Source organism: Xenopus laevis, chromosome 3L (assembly GCF_017654675.1).
Source record: "Xenopus laevis strain J_2021 chromosome 3L, Xenopus_laevis_v10.1, whole genome shotgun sequence".
Taxonomy (NCBI): Eukaryota; Metazoa; Chordata; class Amphibia; order Anura; family Pipidae; genus Xenopus; species Xenopus laevis.
Window position 1 is genome coordinate 4,380,498 of NC_054375.1, and position 13,227 is coordinate 4,393,724.

At 45.8% G+C, this 13,227-nt stretch overlaps 1 protein-coding gene across 2 annotated transcripts in view; it reads right to left on the reverse strand.

The window, feature by feature from the left end:
* Positions 1-2,478: 2,478 nt before the first annotated feature.
* The window catches only part of LOC108710732 (lysine-specific demethylase 7A), a 51,816-nt gene continuing 41,067 nt past the window's right edge, over positions 2,479-13,227 (reverse strand). The window contains exons 14-20 of one of the 2 annotated variants that reach the window (XM_018251891.2): positions 12,467-12,621; positions 12,287-12,384; positions 6,508-6,668; positions 6,231-6,421; positions 5,822-5,901; positions 4,107-4,374; positions 2,479-3,964 (exon numbers count right to left, since the gene is read on the reverse strand). In XM_018251891.2, coding sequence (XP_018107380.2) covers positions 3,870-3,964; positions 4,107-4,374; positions 5,822-5,901; positions 6,231-6,421; positions 6,508-6,668; positions 12,287-12,384; positions 12,467-12,621 — 1,048 coding nt within the window. In that variant the 3' untranslated portion in view covers positions 2,479-3,869. Of the gene's footprint in view, positions 3,965-4,106; positions 4,375-5,821; positions 5,902-6,230; positions 6,422-6,507; positions 6,672-12,286; positions 12,385-12,466; positions 12,622-13,227 lie in introns of both variants that reach the window. The other variant, XM_018251890.2, reaches the window with a different exon arrangement.

Sequence of the window (13,227 nt, forward strand, 5' to 3'; positions counted from 1 at the left end):
TTAGAAAAAAAAAGGTGAAAAAGAGAGAATACATTTGATAGCACTTTTAGTACAGTTCTGTTGACCCAGGGGCCTGACGAGGGCCAAACCCCCACATACAAAGGAGCGAAATGATGAAAAGATCTTGTTCCAGAAGCTTCTGTACAATCTCCATATTTACACTTTACACAAAATCATAGAAAGTGGGGGGAGCGCAAGTAGTAGGGGCGCCACCTGGTCAGTAAAAATGCTGCTTAAAGTCAATGTTATTAAAAATGCAGAAAAAATATATATAATTATATATAATTCTAGCAAAGGTGGCACCGCTATGTTCAAGTGAAGTCCCATTTAGTTACCATCCCCTGCCTGTCACTCCGTATAAATAACAGTCAAACTCCACTCTGATTGGCTGTTTCCATAGCCCTGGGAAGATACTCATGCTGTGATTGGCTAATATTCCAGCTAGCGGTTTCCTCTAGCCTTTTAGAATATTCTGATTGGCTGCCCAGTATGCAGTTATAGGCTGGGAATTTTATTATCTAGTCCAAGCCCAGAGTTCAACGATGACCCACTGGAGGTTAAGCCCGGGGAGAGAGGGGTACGGCTTTGGCCTATAGTGAATCTTTATCGTGTTCTGCCTCCTAGTGGGGAAACCTACATCCCACAAAGCCTATGCCCAAAAAAGTAGAAGTCAGTCAGGTTTGGGCCTTGCTCCTTATAGAAAAGGGCCAATATCTGTGCCGGGAAACAACCAATTGAATGTCCACACTTTTAATTAAAGTAGGGTCTGCATGCATAATACTCTCTCAAAAGCAGAATAACACTGCAGTTCTGTGGCAGCAAATTAAGTACAATAGTGCACCTGTATAAACAACCCCATCCCAAACCATGGTACACGGATTCAACCAACCCCCACCATACATAAGCACTATTCATCAGTTCACATTAATTAATCCCAACCACAGCCAATCAGGAGCTGGCGTCGGGTTGTCGGGGTACTTTGGTATTTTGTACATCCGAATATTTTATTCACGTCGCTCTGTCCTGAACAAGTACCAAAAGCTACAAAAGTTGAAGGATTCCTGGTGCACAATAGGAGCGAACACACAAATTGCATAAGTTCATTGATCTGAGGTAACAGCCTTGAAGCTTAATGTCCAGTTAAGCATTAAAATAAAAATAATCTCCCTGTGCCGCCATAAAAACGGGTGCAAGGGGTTCCCCTGAAGTGGGAGTCATTTATATCCTAGAAATGCAGAATTTAAGGTCCCAGCCTGGAAAAGAGTTGGTGAAACACGTGCCCTGCGCTAAATACTGATGCTTTAAGAGGGTTATAAATGATAATATTTAAAGGAGAACTAAAGCTTAAAAAAAAAAGAACATTGCTAGAAATGCTGTATTTTATATACTGTACTAGAACAAATATAGAATATGTGACTCAAGAAGCAAAAGGCAGAATACCTGCACAATAAACACTAATTAGCAGGTATTCTGCCCTTTGCTTCTTGATTCGCATATTCTATATTTGAATCTATTTTGTGGTTGCCAGTGACGGAGCACCAACGTGAATCAAGGATATACAACTACGCTTGGCTTGTGGTGTGTGCTTCTAAATGTGAACTGTACTATAACAGTAATGATCCATGACTTTAGTTGGCCCCAGCAGCTCCCCATCTTGGATCTTGATGTGCGAGTCAGTGGCACTGCACATGCTCAGTGGGCTCTGGGCTGCTACCGAGAAGCTAAGCTTAGGGGTCGCCCCTGTTAAAAGGGTGTGGTTGCCTTAATGTCCTCTCAATGGTTCCCCTTGGAACATTATTCAAATATATAGATTGGGAATCAAACACTGTGATATTGGGAACCCAAAAACATGCAACTCCCAGCTTAAAGGGTAAATTGACGGGGGATACAATAAGCTTCCAACAGCATTAAAGCCGCCACAGGGACACGTGAAAAGCAAATCCATTCTCCTCCCAGTAAGTAACCAGATACAAAACTAATCTGTACTATCTGCTCTTGGCTGCTCTCTTTCCATAGGCTTCCTGCTCCTGGGCTGCTGTCTTTCCCATGGCCAATAAGAGAGGTGGAGCCAAAAGTATAGAGTTCTCATTCTCTGTACTGCCTGCTCTCTTTCCATTGGCCAGAGGGGTGGGGCACTGTTATAGAGAGTCTTTATATTTCCTGCTCTGTATCTGCAAGTTTTTGAGGTAGACTGGACTCGCTTAAAACAGGGGGTCGCTGTAGCAAAGGTGATTGGGTGAGGTTTTGGTGCCACCAACCATAGCTGAATGTGGGCCAATGGCATGCTTGGGGGGGGGTAACCAACAATTAACTGCCACAAACCTTCTAAATCATCCCCATAATCTCTTACCTGCTTCTTCACAAACTCCCCGCAGGCCCGGCGGGATTAAAAGTACAGTCGGCACCAACAAAATGAATCAATGGACAAAAAAATAATAATAGCAATCAAAACATGCGCTTACATTAAAGGGGGAGGGAGTGCGTTAAATATTTAATTTTATATTACAGAAAATACAAAAAAATCTAAAATCAGCTTTATGTACAAGGGGAATCGAAACTGGCATGTGTTTCAACTGGCAGAAACTGGCACAGAGATGTGTGACTGAGTGGGCACACACACGTACAGAAATAAAAGGGAAACAACAAAACATGGAAATTAATTAACAAATAAAAAATACAAGAGAGAGAAATGGTGAGAAAAAGGCTCAAAATCTGGTGGGCGTCGCCCCGTTTTTCTTGTTTGAGCCGCGAGCTGGATGGAAGAATGATGGGTCGTTGTGATAGGACTGCAGGTATCCTATGTAATAATAATAATATAAACACACAAATGGCTCCGTTCCGCCATGCTCCCAATTAATTACCCTGAGATCCTCGTTAGTTGGTATAAAAAGAAAAAAAAAAAGGCTGCTGCGTCTTTAAAGCTTTTCCAAAAAGAAAAAAAAGATACATTTATATAAACGAAGCCTTTAAAGTCGTTAGTGTATCGTCGTTTCTTCTCTTTGGAGACGAGTTTTAAAATCGCGAATTGTGTTCAACTTCCCCTTTGTTTCATAGCACCAACACAAATCATAGAACCTGCAATGCTCCCCAAAAAAACTCACAAATCCTTATGCCAAATGGTAATAAAAGAAACCCGTGGCAAGATGGCGTAGCCCTTGCGTCTTCCAGGAAGATCTACGTGGCGTCCGTTAAGCCCCGCCCTCCCCTATAATAAACCAGAATACAGTGTTGACCAACACCCGGCTGCCACCGAGCCGACAGCTTATCAAGAATCAAATTAAATCAGCACAAAAAAACAAAAACCCATCAACGATAGCAAAAATAAAAATATGGATTTCGTATTAATTTAAAAATAATTACAAAAAAAACACATTAAATCCCTGTTTAAGACTACAACCTGAATTAAAAAGTTAAATGGTACCCCCCTCTTTCTTCACGTCTGTGGTTTTGCCTCACACCACGCACATAAGATATTAAAACCCCCAACTAAATAAAATAAAAACTTTCACATTGCTTAAAATCTAAAAAAAAAAAAAACCAAACAAAAAAATTTTAAATAAATATTTAAAAAAAAAAATTAGAAATCTGACTAATAAATTATTGAAGACCATAGTCCTCCCCCGCCCCTGCTGATGGAGCCATCGGAGTCAATGGGGCGCCCCCCTCCCCGAAAACCAGAAACCTGAATCCAGAGTCCTCTGGTTATTGCTGAGTGGGCGTGGCACAGTGTAAGAGCGGACATCTTTGTTCTTGCGGCGGCGCTTGGTGGGGTGAGTGTTTCAGTTCAGCGGAGTCGGGCGACGGGAAGAAGCTCCAGGCCTCGGGTCGCCCCAATACTGTTATGCGCGGGAATATGCGGGGGCTGGGTGTTAGACAAAGAAGCGGGCGTGGCCATTGCGGTTGAGCTTCAAGATTTTGCCGAGGCGTTGCTTCGCCGTCGCCATGCCCTTCTTTGGCCGTTTGCCTATGGCGGGTAAGAAGAGGAAAATTCGATTTTATACATAATAATAACAACAATTATAATATAACAATAATAATTATAATATAACTGTACTGTGTATATATATATATATATATATGGCAGCACCCCAGCCACACCCACATACCTTTAGTTGCCTGGTTGCTGATAGGAGGAGGGTTGGAGGCGGGTCTCTTTGTGGGGTGCAAGGGCAGGGCCGTCGAGGGGTCCCCGTAGATCATCGTAGGACTGAGGCTGCCGTCGCTCAGGTGACATTCGCCGGAACTCGAGCTCGACTCGTATTTATCCGCGGAGTCCCAGCAGCCGATCTCTAAGTAGCGCTGGTCCTTCGGCGACTTCTCGTAGTCCTCGTGCGCAAGTTCTCTCCGCAAAGATTTCGGAAGGTTGTGTGAATCCTGATACAGAATGATTTATATTATATATAATACACAAAAGCCATGAATATCTTGTAAATTATATCCTTATAAACGGTGAGTTCTGATGTCATTTCTATCACATGACTCACTAAAATGTGTGTATTATAATAAATAAAGTACCCCCAGTTGTAAAATATGAGGATACTATAAGTTACCTCGGAGTTCCATGACCTGTATAAAAACACTCGGCCTTCGGCCTCGTACTTTTATATGGTCATGAAACTCCTCGGTAACTTATAATATCCTTATATTTTACAAGAGGGGGTACTTTATTCACTATATAATACACAAAAGCCATGAATATCTTGTAAATTATATCCTTATAAACTGTGAGTTCTGATGTCATTTCTGTCACACAAGTCACTGAAATTTGTGTATTATAATAAATAAAGTACCCCCAATTGCAATATATGAGGATATTAGAAGTTACCTCAGAGTTCCATGACCTGTATAAAAGCCTTCGGACTCGTACTTTTATATGGTCATGAAACTCCTCGGTAACTTATAATATCCTTATAATACACAAAAGACATGAATATCCTGTAAATTATATCCTTATAAACGGTGAGTAGTGATGTCATCAGTTATAAACGGTGAGTTCTGATGTCATTTCTGTCACATGACTCACTAAAACTTGTGTATTATAATAAATAAAGTACCCCCAGTTGTAAAATATGAGGATATTAGAAGTTACCTCGGAGTTCCATGACCTGTATAAAAACACTTGGCCTTCGGCCTCGTACTTTTATATGGTCATGAAACTCCTCGGTAACTTATAATATCCTTATATTTTACAAGAGGGGGTTCTCTATTCACTATATATTTTACAAGAAGGGGTACTTTATTCACTATATAATGTAGCTCCTCCCTCTCCCCATATAGACTGGGAACTCACTGTGCCTACTGTATCCCCCACCCCTCTCCCACCTGAACTCAAACTACCTACCTCACATACCATGGGGGGCTTCTTAATGTTAAAGGAGAAGGTAAGATAAGGAGGCATTTTGTTGCCAATAGATTAGCCACAATAGTGCTGAATGCTATATTTATTCTGCAGTAACAACTCTAGAAGCTCTCTCTGTTTGTTTAGGATAGCAGCTGCCATATTAGCTTGTTGTGATATCACGTCCTGCCTGAGTCTCTCCCTGCTCACTCATAGCTCTGAGCTCAGATTACAGCAGGGAGGGAGAGAGGAGCAAACTGAGCATGCTCAAGCCCTAGCCCTGGAGGCTGAAAACAGTTAGTCTGATACAGAAGCCCATGAGTACACAATAGAAGGAAAGAAATGTGGTTTTTCTTTAGACAGAGGACTCAGAGCAGCATTACTTTGAGGGGTTACTGGTGTATTTATATAGACCTTTCAGATAAAGCTTACTTACTTTTAGCCTTTCCTTCTCCTTTAAGCTGTACAGATGAATTCACTCACCTGAGGGCTTGTTCTGCAGGAAGCATCCGGTTGCCGCATCCAGTCCAGAGGGGACAGTTCTTCGTCTTTCACGTGGGGACCTGATCAAGTCGAATGTACAACACCGTTAACCGGCTATTCTTCATCGAAAATGACTTTAGTAGGTTATACAATGGCCAAAGCGAAGCAACTATTCAATTGGTCGTCATTATTTAAGTGTTATAGATATAGATAGACTCTTTCCAGCTTTCAAATAGGGGTCACTGACCCCCATCTGAAAAACAAATGCTCCATAAGGCATAACAGTTTTATTGTTACTTTTTATTACTCGTCTTTCTATTCAGGCCTCTCCTATTCATATTCCAGTCTCTTATTCAAATTGATGCATGGTTACTAGGGCAATTTAGACCCTAGCAACCAGAATTCTTACCACTTGCTGCTTTCGGGCTGTGGGAATCCAGATGCTTCTCACTGTTTCCCTGGGAGACGTTGATGTGCAGTTGGGGGTAACCCCCCCTAGTCTTGCAGTCTGTGCTCTTTGCGGTGGGGTAGTGCAATGCAGACATGGAGAGCATTCCTTGTACAACTTCTTGCTCCATGCTGGTCGAGGTAGGACATTCACTAATAAAGGAGAGAGACCAATTAACAACTAAGGTTCGACTACAACTCCCAGCAGTTCCTATCACACCAAAGAGAAGATCTCTTACCTTTTCTGGGGAGAATCGTCATCAGACCATTGGAAATTAGGATCACAGGGCAATCTTCTCCCACTGTGTTCCTCTTTAAGGTTACGAATGGGTTCCTGCCGCTCCTCCTCCTCATCATCATCATCATCACCTGAGCTTTCCGATTCCTCGGAGAAGTGTTTCTGCTGGATCAGACAGGAGAAATTCTTTATTAAAGGACCAGTAATTCATTAGTATTCGCATGCCAGAGACACATCCCGTACTTATACAGTCATATGAAAAAGTTTGGGAACCCCTCCAAGTTCTTCTGAGTTTTCTTTCTCATTGGCTGAGCAACTTTCTTTTAATATATAACATGCCGTATGGAAACAGTAGTATTTCAGCAGTGACATAAAGTTTATTGGATTAACAGAAAATATACAATATGCATCATAACTAAATGAGACAGGTGCATAAATTTGGGCACCCCAACAGAGATATGACATGAATACTTAGTTACAAATGTAACAGCCTCTAGACGCCTCCTATAGACTTTGATGAGTGTCTGGATTCTGGATGTGGCTATTTCTGACCATTGGTCCATACAAAATCTCTCCAGTTCAGTTAAATTTGATGGCTGCCGAGCATGGACAGTCTGCTTCAAATCATCCCATAGATTTTCCATGATATTCAAGTCGGGGGACTCCAGAATATTGTACTTGTCCCTCTGCATAAATGTCTTTGTAGATTTCCAAGTGAGTTTAGGGTCATTGTCTTGTTGGAATATCCGACCCCTGCAGCGGAATTTCAACTTTGTGACTGATGCTTGAACATTATCCTGAAGAATTTGTTGATATTGGGTTGAATTCATCCGACCCTGGACTTTAACAAGGGCCCCAGTAGTCCCTGAACTAGCCACACAGCCCCTGAACTAGCCACACAGCCCCTGAACTAGCCACACAGCCCCTGAACTAGCCACACAGCCCCTGAACTAGCCACACAGCCCCACAGCATGATGGGACCTCCACCAAATTCGACAGTCTGTAGCGGGTGTTTTTCTTGGAATGCCGTGTTCTTCTTCCGCCATGTTTGTTATGAGAAAATAACTAAATTTGTGTCTCATCCGTCCAAAGCACTTAGTTCCAAAATGACTGTGACTTGTCTAATTTCCATACAACAAGCGAGTGTGTTTGTGTGAGTGCAGAAAGGGCTTCTCATCCCCCTGCCATACACATGTGCTGAATTGTAGAACGATGTACAGATACACCTGCATCTGCAGCAAGATGTTCTTGCAGGTCTTTGGAGATGATCTTTGGGTTGTCTGTAACATTCTCACAAACCTCCGCATATGCCGCTCCTGTATTTCTCCTAGGTCTGCTTGGGGGACACAGGAACAATGGGGTATAGCTAACACCACTAGGAGGCAGGACACAACAAAAAAACAGAACTAATCCCTCCTCCTCCTGCTATACCCCAGCTCCCAGGCGGAGCCAGTTCAGTTTTAGTTGTGTCCTCAGGAGGTTAGGACATAGGCTCCTTCAGGAGTTAGTTTTTATTTTTTATTTTCCATTTTTATTTGTTTCTTTGTTTTCTATTAGTTTTATCACTATCTGAGGATGGAATGGGCTTCCACACTGCGTGTTTTGCCTTCATTACCTCCTCCAACTGGATGTCTCCGGGGTCTATTGTGCCCTGGCACTGACCACCCAGACCCAGGTTTTTATTCCCCCTTACACTAATGTGGGGATGAACCGTCTGGCCGGCAGACTACACAGAACTGGGCAGGTAAGCATCTGTTTGTTTTACCTTGCCCTGTTTCTTCCATGGTGGGATGCAACTATGCTGGGATAGGTGACTCTCTGTTGTGCCTGAGTACTACCTCCCATTATGCGCAGGCATTTGGGGTCTGCTGTGCTCATGCAGCTCTTCCCCTCTGCCTTGGCGCTTCTCACAGCCCCTCTGCCAGACGCATTCGGATCGGTAAGGGACTTGTCTCAAGGCGCGCAGCGCGCCTTCAGTTAGTTTGCGCCGCATGGCGCTTCCTCCACTTCCGCCCAGCAGTTCCTCAAACCGGAAGTGCGCGCGCATAGCGCGTCACGCTGGGAAGGCGGTCTCTGTTGCTTCGCGCCCTTTCTAGTGTGGGACATACTGCGCACCTCTTCCCACACGGAGCAGTTCCCTGGCATCTCTCCTTCAGAGCACACGGGTCTCCCTGCCACACGGCCCCCCCCTCACTTCTCTGCTGGGCTATTACCTTTAACCTCTGCACTGCCTTACCTTCCACACGGCCTGGTTCAGGGGTAACCTGTATTCATTAGGGGGTTTAGTGTTTAGGGTCCTCCACCCTACTCCTGGGACATCTAGCTAGTGGGATTAACCCCTGCTCCCTTGCAGACTCAGTGTTTTTTCAGGAACAGTTTTTTCCTTGACTTAACTTCTGAATTCTTTATCCTAGCATCATGTCTGAGGGTTCCAGTGACAACCTTTTTCCACGGACGGCTGTAACTGCTAAAGTGACCTTTTTAGCCTGTGCCAAATGCCGCAAACGATTACCACTTGGTAACAAGGAACCTCTCTGCTCCACGTGCATGCCACCTGAGCCTGCTCCGGAAAATCCGGTACCCAGACCTCAGGTAAGTCTAGAAAACCAAGGGGCTCCAGCTGTTCCTGCTTCGGCGTTTTCCTGCAAATATCCCAGAGGTGGGGCACTCCAGAGGTCGACCTCATGGCCTCTCGCCACAACCGCAAGGTGCCTCTCTTCTTCGCGCGGTGCAAGGATCCACTGGCCCTAGCGGCGGATGCCCTGACGGCTCCTTGGGACTTTCGTCTCGCCTACGCCTTCCCCCTCTGCCCCTTCTTCCCAGAACCATAAAGAAGTTACAGAGGGAGCACACAGCTCTCATCCTCATCGCCCCCAATTGGCCTCGGCGCACTTGGTTCTCGGACCTCATAAACCTATCTGTCGACGAGCCGTGGCCTCTTCCCGCCATCCCAGACCTTCTTCATCAGGGACCAATTCTTCACCCAAGCCCCGTCAAACTCCAATTGACGGCGTGGCTCTTGAAACTGCTATCCTAAAGAGAAAGGGTTTTTCCGACGACGTTATCCTGACCATGAGAGCTGCTCGCAAGCCTGTCTCCGCCAGGACTTACCACCGGGTCTGGTCCACTTATCAACAGTGGTGCCTGGCTCAGGGAGCGGAATTCCTTCGCTTTTCCGTCGCCAACGTGTTGGCTTTTCTTCAGGAAGGGCTTTCCATGGGGTTCTCCTTGGGCTCTCTGAAATCCCAGGTTTCGGCCTTGTCTATCCTGTTTCAGAGGCATCTTGCCTTCCACGCTGATGTCAAGACCTTCCTGCAGGGAGTTGCTCATGTTCGGCCTCCCGTTCGGTCCCCCGTTCCGCCCTGGGATCTCTCTCTGGTTCTCCGTTCTCTTCAACGGCCTCCGTTCGAGCCCCTGTCTTCCATCTCTCTTCAATGGCTCACGTGGAAGACAGCTTTTCTCGTGGCCATCGCATCGGCTCGACGAGTATCTGAGCTGTCTGCCCTTTCATGCAGATCTCCCTTCCTCATTTTTCACGAGGACAGGGTGGTTCTACGTACCATTCCTTCCTTTCTTCCTAAGGTGGTTTCTTCCTTTCATCTCAACCAGGAGATCACCATTCCCACCTTTTGCCCTTCCCCGGCTAACCCTAAGGAAGTGGCACTCCATTCGCTGGATCCAGTCCGGGCGCTCAAATACTATCTTCATCGAGTGGAGGATGTCCGCAAATCGGACTCCTTGTTTCTCATTCCCTCCGGGACGCGACAGGGTCTTCCTGCCTCTAAGGCGACCATTTCCCGCTGGATTACACAGGCCATACAGAGGGCCTACACGGCTCAGGGACTACGACCCCCAGCTAGGATCAGGGCTCATTCCACCAGAGGTGTGAGTACGTCCTGGGCTTTCCGGAATCAGGCTTCAGCTGAACAATTGTGCAAGGCTGCCACTTGGACTTCTATCCATACTTTTGCCAAATTCTACCACTTTGATACCTTTGCGGCATCTGACACCCGCTTCGGTAGGAAGGTACTGCAAGCCGCGGTGGCTGGTTCCACGTCGGCCTCTACCTCCCACCTGTGATTTTTGGGACAGCTTTGGTATGTCCCCATTGTTCCTGTGTCCCCCAAGCAGACCTAGGAGAAAAGGAGATTTTGTGTACTCACCGTTCAATCTCTTTCTCTCCAGTCGCTTGGGGGACACAGGACTTCCCTCCCTGGTGAGGCCTTCACGTGTTCTTTCAGACATGGTCTCTAGTGCAAATCTTTTATGTATATAGTTACTGGCTTCATGTTTTTTGGTAACCTCCTGTTCCGTACTTTGGTACACACTGAACTGGCTCCGCCTGGGAGCTGGGGTATAGCAGGAGGAGGAGGGATTAGTTCTGTTTTTTTGTTGTGTCCTGCCTCCTAGTGGTGTTAGCTATACCCCATTGTTCCTGTGTCCCCCAAGCGACTGGAGAGAAAGAGATTTAACGGTGAGTACACAAAATCTCCTTTTTTCTTGACCTGCCAGACCTGGGTTTTACAGCAACTGTGCCTGTGGCCTTCCATTTCCTCATTCCATTCCTTACAGTTGGAACTGACAGTTTAAACCTCTGAGATAGCTTTTAGTAGCCTTTCCCTAAACCCTGATACTGAATAATCTTTGTTTTCTGAGAGTTGCTTTGAGGATCCCATGCTGTTACTCTTCAGAGAAGAGACAAACAGAAGCACAACTTGCAGTTGGTCACCTTAAATACCATTTCTCATGATTGGACACACCTGCCTATGAAGTTCAAGGCTTAACGAGCTAATCCAACCAATTTGGTGTTGGCAGTAATTAGTATTGAGTTCAGTTCCATGCATTCAAATTAACAAAATTACAAGGGTACCCACATTTTTGCACAGCTGCTTTTTCATATTTGATTTAATTTCATACTGAATACTGTTTCACTAAAAATCTTTGTTCAGAAAACACCCCAGTACTCAGATGTTCCTGGGAAATGAAAGACATACCACTGTTATCTTTTTTTGTTGTTGAAAGTGGAGCAAATTATTATGCAGGCGGAGAGGGGTTCCCAAACTTTTTCACATGACTGTATGTTATATATCTGCAGTGTATCCCATGTGCCTGCCTGTGGGGGAGCAGGTTTTACATTTCACAGTTGGCCCTTGCTTCCCAGAACAGAGGATAGAAATGTCGGGAAAAGCAACATCAGGGGACACACAGAGGGGAAACAAGTGCTAAGATTGAATGACCATTTATTATTCATGATAAACTATTGATTATCAGAGGCACCGGAGCATCAAACAGCTTCCCCCACCCCCCTGTAATCAATTAATGAGATTAATTAGCTGACTGATCTGTGCAACATGCAATAAGTCATTATCACAGAGATGTCTATGAGGGGGCAGGGACCCCCCTACTAAGGGCACAGACACACGCTCAGATTCGGGGAGATTAGTCGCCCAGCGGCAAATCTCCTCTTCTTCGGGGCGGCTAATCTCCCCAAAATGCCTCCCGCTGGCTAGAATCTCGATCGCTGACGGGATGCCACTCGGAGTGCTTCGTTTTCCGAAGACGCCCGAAGTTTCCTCATGAGGCGACTTCGGAAAAACGATTTAGATTCTAGCCGGTGGGAGGCAGTTCGGGAGATTAGTCGGCCGAAGAAGAGGCGATTTGTCGCAGGGCGACTAATGTCCCTGAATCTGAGCGTGTCTCTGCCCTAAATGGACATGTTGGGGAACTTACGGGTAACCCCAATATCCCATTTCCTTTTCCCAATAACCCCCCCCCCATACCTGGTTAGTGCAATTGTCTTCGGATCCCTCGGAATCAGAAATATCGGAATATTCGGAGGATCCGTTCCTGAGCTCCGACTTGACACTTTCAAAGAACACTGGGGAGGGAAAGATGGAAAAGATCAGTAAATAAAGCAAAGAGAATAAACAACACCTCGACCCCTGGAGGGTTTTACTTACTGTTAAGTGGTTTCTGTGTTTCCGCTTTATCCTCCATCCCCGACGTGGAGCACGGCTTCTCCTGCTTAATGTCCTTCCTCCACCTCGTCCGGTCGTCCTCATCTTCGCTGTCCGCCGTGTAGAGGCTCCGGTCAGTAAACGTCTGCCTTTCATCTCTGCTTAAAAAACACCAATGTTAAATAAAGGGAAAACTGCATTTTTTTTATCATTTAAAGGGACAGTGACACTGTTTATCAGGAATGTGCCACTATCCTTTTAATAATTCCAGCTTCTTCCCTGCAGACCTCTGTGCCCCCATCTCCCCTGCAGACCCCCGTGCCCCACATCTCCCCTGCAGACCCCCCTGCCTCCCATCTCCCCGCAGACCCCCGTGCCCTTCATCTCCCCGCAGACCTCTGTGCCCCCCATCTCCCCACAGACCCCCGTGCCCCTCATCTCCCCGCAGACCCCCGTGCCTCCCATCTCCCCGCAGACCCCCATGCCTCCCATCTCCCCGCAGACCCCCATGCCTCCCATCTCCCAGCAGACCCCCGTGCCTCCCCGCAGACTGTGCCCCCCCATCTCCCCACAGACCTCTGTGCCCCCCATCTCCCAGCAGACCTGTGTGCCCCCATGGAAACAGTCCTAATTCAAAAATTCAAATATAACCTGGCGAGTCAATGGCCGAGATTTGTTGAGCCATTTGGAGATGTTAATAGCCTTCCAGACATTAAATTTTTTTTTTTGGGGAGAAAAACTTGATACGTACAAATCGAATACGA